This window comes from Delphinapterus leucas, chromosome 1 (assembly GCF_059928025.1).
Source record: "Delphinapterus leucas isolate spDelLeu-1000000601 "Yukka" chromosome 1, BTC_Dleu_Yukka2, whole genome shotgun sequence".
NCBI classification, from domain to species: Eukaryota; Metazoa; Chordata; class Mammalia; order Artiodactyla; family Monodontidae; genus Delphinapterus; species Delphinapterus leucas.
The window spans coordinates 170402954-170416553 of record NC_143129.1 but is presented as its reverse complement, the minus strand read 5'-3'; the positions used below and the strand labels follow the sequence as shown (position 1 = coordinate 170416553).

Genomic DNA, 13600 nt, shown 5'->3' with positions numbered 1-13600 from the left:
TGGGGCTTACGTGTTATAGCAATTAGTATTATCCAAAATAATACATCCATTGTTCCATAATCTATTAAACCAGCTGTGGTCACTTATGGGTGAACATTTAGGATACTATCAATCTTTCGTTATTACAAACAACACTGGGATGAATAACCTTGTACATACATCATGTTACATGTGTGCAGGGATGTGTAAAATAAATTCCCAGAATTGGACATTGCCGGGTCAAACACTAGTGCATTCGTGCTGTTGAGAGCTATTGCCAAACTGCCCTGCATGGGGCAATCCGCACCCACACTGGCAACGGAGCAGAGGCTACTTCCCCACAGCTTTGCCGACAGGGTGAGTAATCAATTTTTGGATCTTGCTCAATCTGATAGATAAAAATTCACTTAGCTTTTTTCATTCTGTGTTTCTCCAAAAGGCTGCCTCTTAACTAATCCAACTACACATAGCCCGCCATCCCCCGATGTCTGTCTCAGGCCCACAGGCCCACAGGCCTGAACTGTGGTGCCTGGCCCTGTTTATCCGGTGGGGACTGATGACATACACCATATAGCGGGCAAAGCTCTCTAGATTTCAGGTCCTGCCTTACCTCTTGGCCATTCAGGCTGATGCTTCTTCCTGGAAGACTCTTCCAGAGCCTTTAAAAGATATTTTCTAAAGAGGCTTTGGGGCACACTGCATAGGCAAAAAGCCCCAAATTAAAGTTTGACTCTACCACTTGCTTAGCTGTGTAACCTTGGGCAGATACTTACCCTCTTAGATCCTTGGTTTCTTTCTATGTAAAGAGATAACAATGCATATGTTTGTGAAAAGAGCTCTTATCATAGGAAGTCCTCATAAAGGAGTAATTATTATATATTTATATATATATGTATATACCATTCTCACTCATACAATGGAATATTACATGGCTATTAAAAATCATGCCATAGGGGCTTCCCTGGTGGCACAGTGGTTGAGAATCTGCCTGCTAATGCAGGGGACACGGGTTCGAGCCCTGGTCTGGGAGGATCCCACATGCCGCGGAGCAACTAGGCCCATGAGCCTGCTGAGCCTGCGCGTCTGGAGCCTGTGCTCCACAACAAGAGAGGCCACGATAGTGAGAGCCCCGCGCACCATGATGAAGAGTGGCCCCCGCTTGCCACAACTAGAGAAAGCCCTCCCACAGAAATGGAGACCCAACACAGCAAAAATTAATTAATTAATTAATTAACTCCTAAAAAAAAAAATCATGCCATAGAAAAATATTAACTGGAATAAGAAGACGTTCATACTGTGACATTCATACTGTTTTGCTAAATGAAGAATAGGGCCACAAAACAGCTTGTATTAAATAGTAACATTATTGTTTTTTTGTTTTTGCGGTACACGGGCCTCTCACTTTTGTGGCCTCTCCCGTTGCGGAGCAGAGGCTCCAGACACACAGGCTCAGCGGCCATGGCTCACGGGCCCAGCCGCTCCGCGGCATGTGGGATCTTCCCGGACCGGGGCACGAACCCGTGTCCCCTGCATCAGCAGGCGGACTCTCAACCACTGCGCCACCAGGGGAGCCCAACATTATTGTTTTTTAAAAAATGCATCTTAAAAGAACTGGAAGGACAAACATCAAAATATCCAAAAATTCCGTTTCTTTTTCCTTCATGCTTTTGTGTGATTTCTTGGTCCTCTAAATAAAGCCTGAGCTACTTTTGAAATTACAGAGGAAAGGACTGGATAGGGGAGGAAAATGTGCCTTCATAGGCACCAAATTCCATGGGGGGGACAGTTTCTCTCCTCCTGGGGGATTCTTGGGATTCCTTTAAAGGCAGGAATGAGCCTGCAGTAGACAACACGCGTTGTATGCGGCTCCATAGCTCTTCCTTTGCGGAACAAACCATCACTCCCTCACCCATGCGGCCCCATGGGGCTGTCAGTCCTGGTGCTCAAGTTCCCCTGACCCGGAAGTGGGTGTATAACGTAGGCAGGCCAACCAGAATACCCTATCCCTCTGGCACAGTGACTGGCCCAGAAGGGGCATGTGACCCAAGCAGGCCATGGCCTTTCCAGATTGCTGAAAGCTACCAGAGTTTCTTTTCCTTTTAGGTCTGGAGCTGAGTTGAGATGCAGGCTTGGAATATGCCAGCAACCACCTTTCTTGCCTAATGGAGAGAGTCTGGTGAGAATGAAGCCCATATACACAGAGTGGAGTTGAGCCAGGAGAAGGGAGAGAGTGCCAGAACTTTGATGACAATGTTTGAGACCCTGGATCTAGCCATACTGGCCTGAAGCCAATCTGCTTTCGGTCTTCCTACTTAGTTGGGCCAATAAATTCTCTTTTGGTTTAAGCTAGTGAGTTAGGCTTCTGTTATTTGCAAGCAAGAAAGTCTTGATGAATAAAATGTGCTCCAGGTCATACCATCTGCTGCCATACCTTCAAGGTCATCAGATCCAACCCGCCAGGCACGGTGTTGAGGACAGTCTGCCCAGCAGCGGCCTCTTGCAGGACAGTTAACACCCTCAGGCACTCGCTTACCCTCTGATGCACCTGCAATAGACAGTGCCAGTGGGAGCTGGAATACTGCACAACCATCCAGCGGGGGTCTCGCTCCCCTACAGAGCCGAGGAAGAACGCAGAGATGACGTGCCCACGCACATCTCATCCAGCACTGTGGTCCCCACACCCTGAGAAAGGCTTAGCTCCCTCACAGCCACACATGTAAGCACCACCTAAGAGCACAACGAAGTCAGCCCTGCTGTTCAGACTCTACCTACCTACCCGTGGTACACAGGGCTATAATATGGGTATACAGTGTGCCATATGAAAGCACTTTGACAACAAAAGGACACAAAACTGTTCCTATCATCAACCCAGTACTGGATTCCACTTGCCCACTTATAGCACATGTCTATTGTTTTTGTCTGCCTAGTACTCACCTGCCCTTACTTCTCCTGTTAACCCTGACTTTTGAGGATTGCCCCTCCCCCCAAAAATTTAGCAATGTATTTCGGATGGGAACTTCGTATTTTGGTACTTCTCCCCAGCCTCGGAGTCTCTATCCAGGATTTTTCATCTTGCGCCTTGGGGTAGAAGTTGGGGACAACCCCAAAACAGCCCTATTCTCTCAGATGGTGAGGGCAAACATGTGCAACCTCATAAGGTAAGCCAGTTAGCAGATGAGGCCAACCAGCAGAGGGACAGAGATAAGAGTGAAAAACAAGTCCCAATGGCATTTGGGACTAGCAGTCTTGCCCTTCCCTTGTCTGCTTATATAAGCCAACCAATTCTCCTTTTTGCCTAACAAGCTTAAGTTGGGTTTCTGTCACTTGCAATTGTAAGAGTCTTGATTAATACCTCATTTCTCTGATGTGACAAGCTCAGAACCACTATGACTAAGATTTCAAGAGAGGTTAGTTCAAAGTCTTCTTAGTGAGTGTTTTATAGGGAAGACAGGCTTAGTTACTCTCCCTCCCCACTGGCATAAGCCTACCTGGCAATTCCGAACATGGAATTCCTTCTCCCCTTCCTCAGTTTGACGGTGGGGGATCCATTCCTCCTCCAGTGACTCGCTGTTGGGCTGGTTTGCCTCTGGGGGCCGCTTGCAGAAACAGGTTGCTGCAGCTGACCCATCCCTGCAATACATGTGCCACCAGAGAGAAACCAGAAGACACTTGGACTTATTTCTCCCCTTTACCAAATCCTCCTCTTCAGCCAAGACAGTCTAGATTATCCTTTAGCTAATAGGGAAAAAGATCGGGGGCACACATAGGAGAGTAGAAAAAAATGTGGATTCTGGAGACTGACCTGGGTTTGAACCCCAATTCAGCTATGTCACTTTCAGCAAGTTATTCAACATCTTTGAACCTTGGTTTCCTCACCTTTAAAATGAATATAACCCCTACCTTGCATAGTGTTGTGAGGACTAGAAATAATACATCTACAGGGAGCTAGCCTATACCTTAGCCCACTGCAGGCACCCAACCCATGATGGTTCATTGTGACTGTCACCCCTCACCTGTGCTCTGGTACAGCAACCACAAAGCCATGGGAGGCCAGCTCCATGCAGAAGGCTGAATACAGTGTCCTAAAGATCCAGGAAGGAACCGAGAGAAGTGATCAAAAGAATGGCCTACCCTTAGCCCCTAGTCCAACCATGCTCTGCTAGTAGCCATCTCAAAAGATGGAATGGAGGAAGTTTCATTTGCAGCAGCCCTGGCCCAGGAGCTTTTTCCAGCCAGCATACCCCTGCTCTCACCAAGGCTCCAGGGTCCTCCTCCAGGGAGCATGTGCAAGTCAATCCACCGTGTTTTTCAACCCCATACACTGACGCATCTCCTCCACCCCCAACCCCAATAGTTTGGCTACTTCAAACAATTGCATTCTTATTGTCTATATATTGTATGTCTCCCAACTTAGTTGGTAAGCTCCTTGAGGACAGGGACTCGGGCTATTTCTTTAATATGCAAATATGCATCTGAGATTTAGCATGTGGGTTTTTTTGGTCTGTCCTCCAACTTTCCAGAAAAAATATGGCAGACACTGCTAATTGCCTACTCCAAACACCTATTTTTCCCTTCCTCCTTAATAATAGAATCTAATTTTCAGCTGAAGACATTGTCATGCAAAAAAATACGACATTTCCCAGCCTCTCTGCAGCCAGGTTTGTCTGTGTGATTAAGTTCTAGCCCAGCAATAGAAATATAATGCTATCCTCCTAAGTAATTTAAAACTTTCTAGTAGATATATTTTAAAAAGTAAAAAGAAAGAGGTAGAATTAATTTTAATAATATATATTATTTAACCCAATATAGCCAAAACATCATCATTTGAACATATAATCAAAATTTTTAAATTAATGAAATATTTTATTACATTCTCTTTTTTTTTTCATGTGAAGTCTTTGCAATCCAATGTGTGTTATACTTATAGCACATCTCAGTTTGGACCAGCCATATTTCAAATGTTCAATATGCACATGTGGTTAGAAGCTACCGATAATGGACAGAGCAGCTCTAGTCAATGGGATGTAAGCAGTTGTGTTATATAGAACTTTCAGGAGAGTTCTCCCTTCCTATTGCATAGACTGCGGAGGTGATGGTTAGACCTAAAGCAGCCTGGGTCATGAGATACCCTTAGAAATAGAAGCTACACGTCTAGTTTTCTGACAGCTTTGTAGAACTATCATATCAGCTCTGTCTACCTCTAGCTTTCTTTTTATCTGAGCAAAAAATAAATTTTATGTTATTTAGGTCACTATTGTTTGGGGTTTTTCTGTGAAATACAACTTACTCAGATCCTAATTGATGCGGAAAGTCAGTGTCTTAAGTTTCTTTGCACCTTCTCACTTCTCTCAGGGAGGCAAAGAACTGGACTTGAGAGCCAGAGATTTCTGATCCCTTCCCAGTTTAAACTGTAACTTTGGACAAGTCTGCCTTTCAGAGCCTGTTTGCTCATCTGTAAAATATGCATCCCCCTCCCCACGTACCTCACAGGACTGTGTGGGAACAAAAGGAGACAGCGGCACATTACAAATGGCTAGGTAATGTTTAAATATATATACTCCTCCCTGGGATGGGAAGCCAGAGGTCTGTGACTCATGGGAAGGATTTCAGGTCCTGAATTAACCGCAGATGCAACAAGAGGAAACCATGTCCCTTTACCTCCCTGCCCCTTTTCTTGGAATTTCACTATGGTTAATGAAGAGTATTTATAACTGATTCACCCCAGTTTATTGAGATCTGAAGCCTCAATACAGACTCTTAGACCAAAAAGACCACTCTAAAGTCATGTGTTCACCTGCTCTCTCTATAAAATACCTGTCAGCTTAGGAAATAATATTTCTTAGCTTCTTTTCCCCACTAGACTACAATCTGAAAGCAGGATCTCTATTTTATTCACTACTGCAAACCCAACCCCAGCATAGCACACAGCAGGTACTAAATTTACTGAGTAAGAAATCAACATTGAAAACCATGTTGGACTTCCCTGGTGGTGCAGTGGTTAAGAATCTGCCTGCCAAGGCAGGGGTCATGGGTTCAAGCCCTGGTCTGGGAAGATCCCACATGCCACGGAGCAACTAAGTCCGTGTGCCACAACTACTGAGCCTGCGCTCTAGAGCCTGCAAGCCACAACTGCTGAGCCCATGTGCCACAACTACTGAAGCCCGTGCACCTAGAGCCCGTGCTCCGCAACAAGAGAGGCCACCGCAATGAGAAGCCCGCTCGCCGCAATTAGAGAAAGCCCGCATGCAGCCATGAATACCCAACGCAGCCAAAAATAAAAATTAATTAATTAAAAAAAAGAAAACCATCTTGCTGCCTTTCTAGCCTCATCTCCACATCTGCTCTCCACTTCCTGCCATGTGCTACAGGTATGTGAATCCATATTCAGTCTCCTCTAGAGGATGCAAATTCCTTGATTTGTTTATCTCTATATGTCCCACCTTCTTTTCATGCCAAGGAGCTGGCACAGAGCAGGTGCTCAGCAGATACCTGCTGAATGTATGGAACCTAGCAAAACATAAATATTCATTGGGAAACTACTATTTTCCAGGTAATGCCCTAGGCACTGGGAAAGATAGAAGACAGACATGGTCTCTGCCTTTGTGGAGCTTACAATCTAGTTAAAAAGGCAGACATTAAAGAATAATCACATAAGTAATTAATTCATTACAAGTACGTTAAGTACTGAGAGGTACTTATGAAAGCACACCACGGGAAAACTTAACCTAATATAATATAGGGGTCGGGATGGGTGTCCCTAAGAAAGTGACACCCAAACTAAGACCCTGAAGGTAATTTGGAATTAGCCAGGCAAAAGACGAAAAGGAGGAAGAGGAAGAGAGAAGGAGAACAGCAAGTATTCCAGGCAAAGGGAACAGCCACAAAGCACAGCACAAATGAAATCCCTGAGGCAGAAAGTAACATGGTGCCTTTAGGGATGTTTGTCTGGAGAGCTGGAGTAGGGCAAGTAGCAAGCAACAAGGCTGGAAGCTTTGTCCTGGACCTGCATTCAGGTAAGCCAATGACAAGAGCTGAATTAAGTTCAAAGGGCCATTAAAAAGATCTAGATAGGGTCTTCCCTGGTGACGCAGTGGTTGAGAGTCCGCCTTCCGATGCAGGGGACACTGGTTCATGCCCTGGTCCAGGAAGATCCCACATGCCGCAGAGCGGCTGGGCCCGTGAGCCATGGCTGCTGAGCCTGCGCGTCCGGAGCCTGTGCTCCACAACGGGAGAGGCCAGAACAGTGAGAGGCCCGTGTATCACAAAAGAAACAAACCAAAAAATCTAGATAGCGGACTTCCCTGGTGGCAGAAGTCGTTAAGAATCTGCCTGCCAATGCAGGGGACACGGGTTCAAGCCCTGGTCCGGGAAGATCCCACATGCCGCGGAGCAACTAAGCCCGTGCGCCACAACTACAGAGCCTGTGCTCTAGAGCCTGCGAGCCACAACTATTGAGCCCGCGTGCCACAACTACTGAAGCCCGTGTGCCTAGAGCCCGTGCTGTGCAACAAGAGAAGCCCTGCAACGAGAAGCCCATGCACCACAACGAAGAGTAGCCCCCGCTCACCACAACTAGAGAAAGCCCGCGCGCAGCAACGAAGACCCAATGCAGCCAAAAATAAATAAATAAATTTATTTAAAAAAAAAAAAAAAAGATCTAGATAGGGAAGTGACATTCATTCATTCATTCATTCAACAAATATTTATCGCGCATCTACAATATTCCAGGCACTGTTCTAGGTGCTGGAATGACAAGATCATATCTGGTTTTAAAATAGATCTGCCTGGCTACAGTGTAGACAATGGTTTGGGTGGGGGTGGGAGGTGTGAAAAGGCAAAAATAGATGGCTTTGTGTAACACTCTGGGACATAAACTAGACTTATACGTTGATGAATGAACTTACAGAGAGAATATTCACAAGCTTAAATAAGAACGCATGTACTACAGTTATTAAGCTATGTATATAACACACCAAGGTGTAAAAATCAGAATTCATGGGGAGAATTCTGAATGGATACTGACTTGTAAAACTTGGATCAGTGTCTCCCGAAATCTGGTGAAAGAGATCTTACAGTTCATCACCCCACGATCCTCCACGTAGAGAGACAGAGAGGAAAACTGGCAGGCGTGTGCACCTATTAGGTGCCTGTCTGAGTCCTCATAACCCACACTGTGGGAGCAGCATTCCATTTGACAGATGAGGAAATGTAGGCTCAGAGAGTTCTACCACAGTCCCGAGCTCACAGAGTGCAGTGGTACGGCTGAGATTTACAGCTGAGGCTGCAAGCTCCACGGGAGCAGGAACGAGTCTGTCTTCCTCGTCACCATGCCAGTGCCCCAGGCCGAGGTGCCCTCAGTGTAGGTTGAATAAATGACTCTCTGACCATAAAGCTCAAGCCCCTTCTAGTACTTCTAGGCTGTTATAGAGGAAGAAAGCTAAAAGCAAGTATTTATATAAATGCCGGAACATGAGAAGCCAAGGATATAAAAGGCTCCACCGGGTGAAAGGGGCCTGGGGGAAGGCCTTCTAGAGAAGGTGGACCCAGTGCCTTGGGATGAAGCACGTGGTAGATAAGAAAACTGACATATGGAAATACGCGTTTCCCTGCCCTTTGAGAATAAGGCAAGGAATATGACAGGCAAGGAATATGACAAGGTCTGGGGCAGAGCAGCTCTTACCTGAAGGCTCCCAGGCCATGGGAGAAGATGATCAAGGGGTATCCAGGGTCCTTTGTCTTAAAGGGGCCATTCCAGCTAACAGGCAGGCGACAAGATCCTAGCAGAGACAAGGGCTATAGAATCTCCGGCTGAATGTGAAGGGCAGCCTGGGCACAGGTGTGATGAGGACATGTGGCCCTCCTCTCAGGAGAACCACCTTTTGCCCGAGCAGCCCAGGACAATCAATCACCTATTCTTTCCCCTTTTCTCCCCTAGGGAGCATAAACACAACAGAAAATGGGCAGATAAATCCAAAGGGGAGGTACTGAACAACTTACAGAGTAAGTCCCTGAGATGCCAAGGCAGCGGGTAGAGTTCCTAACAGTGGGGCCTTTGGGGAAAGGGGATGATTCAATGTCATCTGACCCAGAAGAGGGAGGAGCTAGAGAGGCAACTGCAGGAGACAGCATGCTCCTTGGCAGTTAAGAATGTTTCTTTGATCTACACTATAGCTGGCACAGAGTGGAATTAATACGTGCTGGATAAATGAGTAATAGCCACCATCCATGGAACACATGCTATATCCCAAGCACTGCACTAGAGTACATGTTTTACACAGGTCCCACACTATAACCCTGCAAAAGTATCAGATTTTCAGACACATTTTAAGTAACTTGCCCAAGCCCCACAGTAAATGATAAAGTCTGGATTCGAATCCAAGACAGTCTAACTCTATAACCAAAGCTCTTATGTACATAATTCTCTCCAACTCTCCATACCACACTGGCTAATGGATGCCCCACTACAAAAGGGCTGGGCAATGCAAACTGTAATGTACTGTGTCTGCCTTGGGATCTCCTAGGAACATAATCAAGCAGCTGGGAGAGAATCTTACCCACAACCATGTTGAACAGCAAACCTCCCCAGCGCTTATTAAACTTCAGGTAATCAGCCAGGCCAGTGCAGTACTCATAGCGGGGAATCCACAGGGGCTGCTCTGTGGTCTCTCCTGCCTCTTGGCAGGGGTAGAAGAGTCGAAAGAAGCTCCCCTGTAAGGAAGAAAAGAGAGCAGCAGCTCAGAGCAAGAAGCCCAAGCATGGCTAGATTTCCCAACAGACACATTCAGCAGGAGCTTGGGGCACCAGCAAAGCACCAAAACAGGGAAACTTTACCTTCAATTCATATACCTGAATTTTGTATTCAGAAAATCCAGAAAGAAGCAATTTTATGTTTAGCATACATGTAAGACTTATGTCATTTCAAACAGCCAACTGTATTTTGGATTACATCTGAGGGGTACTACAATATTCCCAATGCTTGAGATATCAAAAGATTTCAATCTGGCCCTGAGCCCAGGCCTGGAGGAGTCCCAGGAGCGAGGGATTAGCCCTCATGCTGAATGGGGCGGCATTGGTGTGTCACCCGGGACAATCCTCCAGGCTGACCCCTGGGAAGCAACAGCAGCACACTGATTTTACATGGGAGTAGCTGAGAGGTTACCAGGAAGTGTGTGCCTCTCACAAGGGAGGGGGGAGTTCAAGGCCAGCAGAGAATAACCTAGGAACTGATGATGGGAAAGTCCCGAACCAAAGTACCAGAGGGAAATAGACGAAGGCAGGAGAGGAGAAAAAGGAGACTGTCTTCCTACCCGGGTCAGGGAGTCAAAGGTCAATGGCACATGGTCCACGGCTCTTCCTCTCATACACTCAGATTAAGGTGAGATCCAAAACCTTTCCAGGATCAGGCATCTGCTCTCAAGACATTTGAGAGCTACCTTTGAAGCTAGAGGCCCCATTTCCTCTGAGCCAGAAAAAGAACCCATAATCTCTTGTCTATTGAGATGCTTCTAATTGGAAAGAGGCAGAAAAAGGTCAGGGAAAAGAGACCTGGGGGCTCTACAACCAAATCGAGACCAGCTCTAACTCAGTTTCCCCCCACCTGGAATCGCAGCATCAGACTCACTACCAATAAGTCCCATGCGGACAGAAGCAGCGGAGACGTGCTGGAGACACTTACCTGGAGACTCTGACCCTCCATCACATCCCCACAGCCTACGAGGTGGGATCCCGTGACAGGTGGAAAGCCCACGGACTGGTTGACCCCCATTTCACCACCAGTTGAACTGAACAACGACCTGGGCCGTGGCTGAACTTGATGGCTGGAGGGTGGAACACAGAACAGCCTCTTGCTGGTTTCCTCTCAGCTTCCTGTTGCTTATTCGTGTCATCTGCCACCCCTATCCACCCCTCCTTATCACCCCTCCTTCCTGCCGGTGACTCAGTCAATCTTCCACATCATCCACTTTGCTACACTGCCTTTACTAAGGTTTAGGGGCTGCTTTTTCTGTTGTTGGTGGTGGAGAGGTAAGGAGATGGTCATGAAAAGGAAAGAGAGCCTCCATACTCTTCAAAACCCACTAACAAGTGTTTATCCGATTATGTGCCCAGCACAGCAGTAACTGCTGCATAGACTATAACACAGACCTTGTCCTCATGAAGCTAAGAATAACAATTACCACCATCAATTATTTACTCTGTGTCAGCACTGAACTAAGCTTTTTACATACATTGCGTCATTTCATTCTCTCAATAACTGTCTGAGGGTTAGACCCTGTTTTACAGATGAGGAAACTAAGGCATGAAGAGGTTGAATAACTTCCCCAAGTCACACTGCTTCTAGGTGGCAAACTCGGGTCTGTCTAATCCAGACCTGAGCTCCTAACCCTCACTGACCCTGTTCATGGAGAGACTCAGTTACATATATACAAAATCACTGACCGAAACTATTAACTATAAAAGCACTTATGCTAGGCCTTGAAATATAAGGAAGATTTTAGAGGCAGGGGAGAAGGAAAGCATTTCTAGAAAGGACATAATGTAAGAGCAGAAAGGGGTAGAGAAACGGAAGAGTATAATGTGGGCAGAAAATCAAACAGGAGCCTTCAACATGGCAGGTGTGCATGCTCTGACTAGAAAACATTCCTGTAACTTGGCTGCTTCTTAAATTGGGGTTAATGCCACTGCTGTCCGTCCCTCTTCAATCACATCATCACAGCAGCATCACGCTTACTCTGTGCCAGGAACTACACCAAGTGCTTTACATACATATATTATTTAATTAACTCCTTACAACAATCCTCTGGGACATGTGTTGTTATCCCATCTTACAGGTAAGGAAACTGATGCTTAATAAAGCTATAGGTAATCTACCCAAGAACATACAGCTAGCAGAGCCAGAATTTGATCACGGGCGGTGTGGCTGTGACAGTGGAGAATGTGATCAAACTTCTTGATATCCACTCTATCCTGCCCTCCTACACAGAAGCCTTGTCATTTGGGTGGGGCTGATACCTCACTAACTTCTAGAGTTGGGCCAATCATCCCTTGGTATCCCCATCAGTAACCGGATGAAGAGTGGGCTCATGACATAAGTTGGTCCAACCAGAGTAAAGCCCAGGACTTTGGTTTGACGGTTGAGGGGGAAAAGTCCTTTCTTGTTTTGAGCTAGAGTGATGTGCGGCTATGAAGCCTTGAACTGTTGCAGCCACTCTGCTACCTTGTGGATGAGGCTACTTGTGGAGGATGGCAGAGCTGAGAGAATCATAGAGAAATACAGTCATATTTGTGAAGACTTTAAGAATCTCTGGATTAGATTGTACCTGAAACCTGAACCAGTCCTAGACTTCCTAGTTACAAGAGCCAATAAATCCCCTTTTTTATTTAAGCCAACTGGGTTTAGATTCTATTGCTTGAACCAAAAGCACCTAAACAGATACACTGAGTGCTGAGCCACATTTTCAGTCATTACATTATTCTGCTTTCTTTAAGATGCTCTGGGATGGATCAGAAAGTTCAGGTCAAAGCATGCCTGGGCAAGAAGAGAACTTAGAGATCATTTCTCCTCAGTCATCCTCTGCACCACCACCCCCCCTCAGCCCAGTATATAAATGAGCTTTACTGATGAAGAAATCAAGGTTAAGAGGTTATGAGAGCTGCTCAAGGTCACCAGAACTATTATAACACATAGATCTCCTCACTGCCAACTTCCAATTGTCTGATCTAATGGAAAACCCCAGAGAAGCAATAATACTAATGTCATTCTATTTAACTTTGGAAGATAATAAGTGATATTCTTTCTACTACAGACTTCTTCATTTTGTTTCTCTGAAGCAAATTTAAAAATAAACCTAATTCATTTTAAAACGAAGCTAAGCCCCTGAGGCAGTCAGTGGACCATTCATCCAAAAGGAAGCGGAACGAGTGCTGCTCAGTCTCAGACCCTGACCTTTTCCCCTCGAGGGCAAATGTACAGAGGACCCACGGCGCATTGGGAAGGGGCACAGGACACGGCAGCCACGTGACAATGAAGCAGCGGCAAGTTCTCACTGCCTTAAAAGTGGGTCAGACAAAATACTGTGGGAGTTCCAAGAAGAAAGAGAGCTCCTTTAGCTTGGAAGTGGAGGGCAGGGGGAAGATGGGAAGATTGACTTTTGAGTAGAAGAATGTGTGAGCAAAGGCACAGAGGTGAGAAAGCACACTTGAGAAATCTCGAGAAGTTCATGATGGATGCAAGGTGAGAAAGGACGATGTGACCAGATTTGGAGGGTAGCAGTCCCTCAAGTGCTAGGCTAAGGAGTTGGGATCTACTCTGGAAATGAGGTCTTGGACATGGGAGATATAAAGTCTGAAAGACCCAAGTTTGAGGCCCAGCTCCTTCGCTGCCTAGCATTCTTACCTTGGGCAAGTTACCTGATCACTCTATGCCTGATTCCCCATCTGTACGATGGGAATGCTACCCATCCTCATAAGGTTGCTATGGAGATAAAATGAAAGAATGCATTTAAAGCACCTAGTGTAGTACCTGGCTCTTAGGAAGTATCCAGGAAATATTTGTTGATTGTGTGAAAAGTAGAAACAACAGGATCTGGCAACTAAGTGGATCTGGGGAGTTATGGGAGAGGGA

At 46.0% G+C, this 13600-nt stretch overlaps 1 protein-coding gene across 2 annotated transcripts in view; it reads right to left on the bottom strand.

Annotated features, from left to right (window-relative positions):
- PAFAH2 (platelet activating factor acetylhydrolase 2) overlaps nucleotides 1-13600 on the bottom strand; it is a 32077-nt gene that overhangs the window by 15701 nt on the left and 2776 nt on the right. The window contains exons 2-7 of one of the 2 annotated variants that reach the window (XM_022551782.2): nucleotides 10655-10796; nucleotides 9534-9687; nucleotides 8660-8756; nucleotides 3993-4061; nucleotides 3468-3609; nucleotides 2411-2524 (exon numbers count right to left, since the gene is read on the bottom strand). In XM_022551782.2, the coding sequence (XP_022407490.1) occupies nucleotides 2411-2524; nucleotides 3468-3609; nucleotides 3993-4061; nucleotides 8660-8756; nucleotides 9534-9687; nucleotides 10655-10744 (666 nt within the window). In that variant the 5' untranslated portion in view covers nucleotides 10745-10796. Of the gene's footprint in view, nucleotides 1-2410; nucleotides 2525-3467; nucleotides 3610-3992; nucleotides 4062-8659; nucleotides 8757-9533; nucleotides 9688-10654; nucleotides 10885-13600 lie in introns of those variants that run through there. The other variant, XM_022551783.2, reaches the window with a different exon arrangement.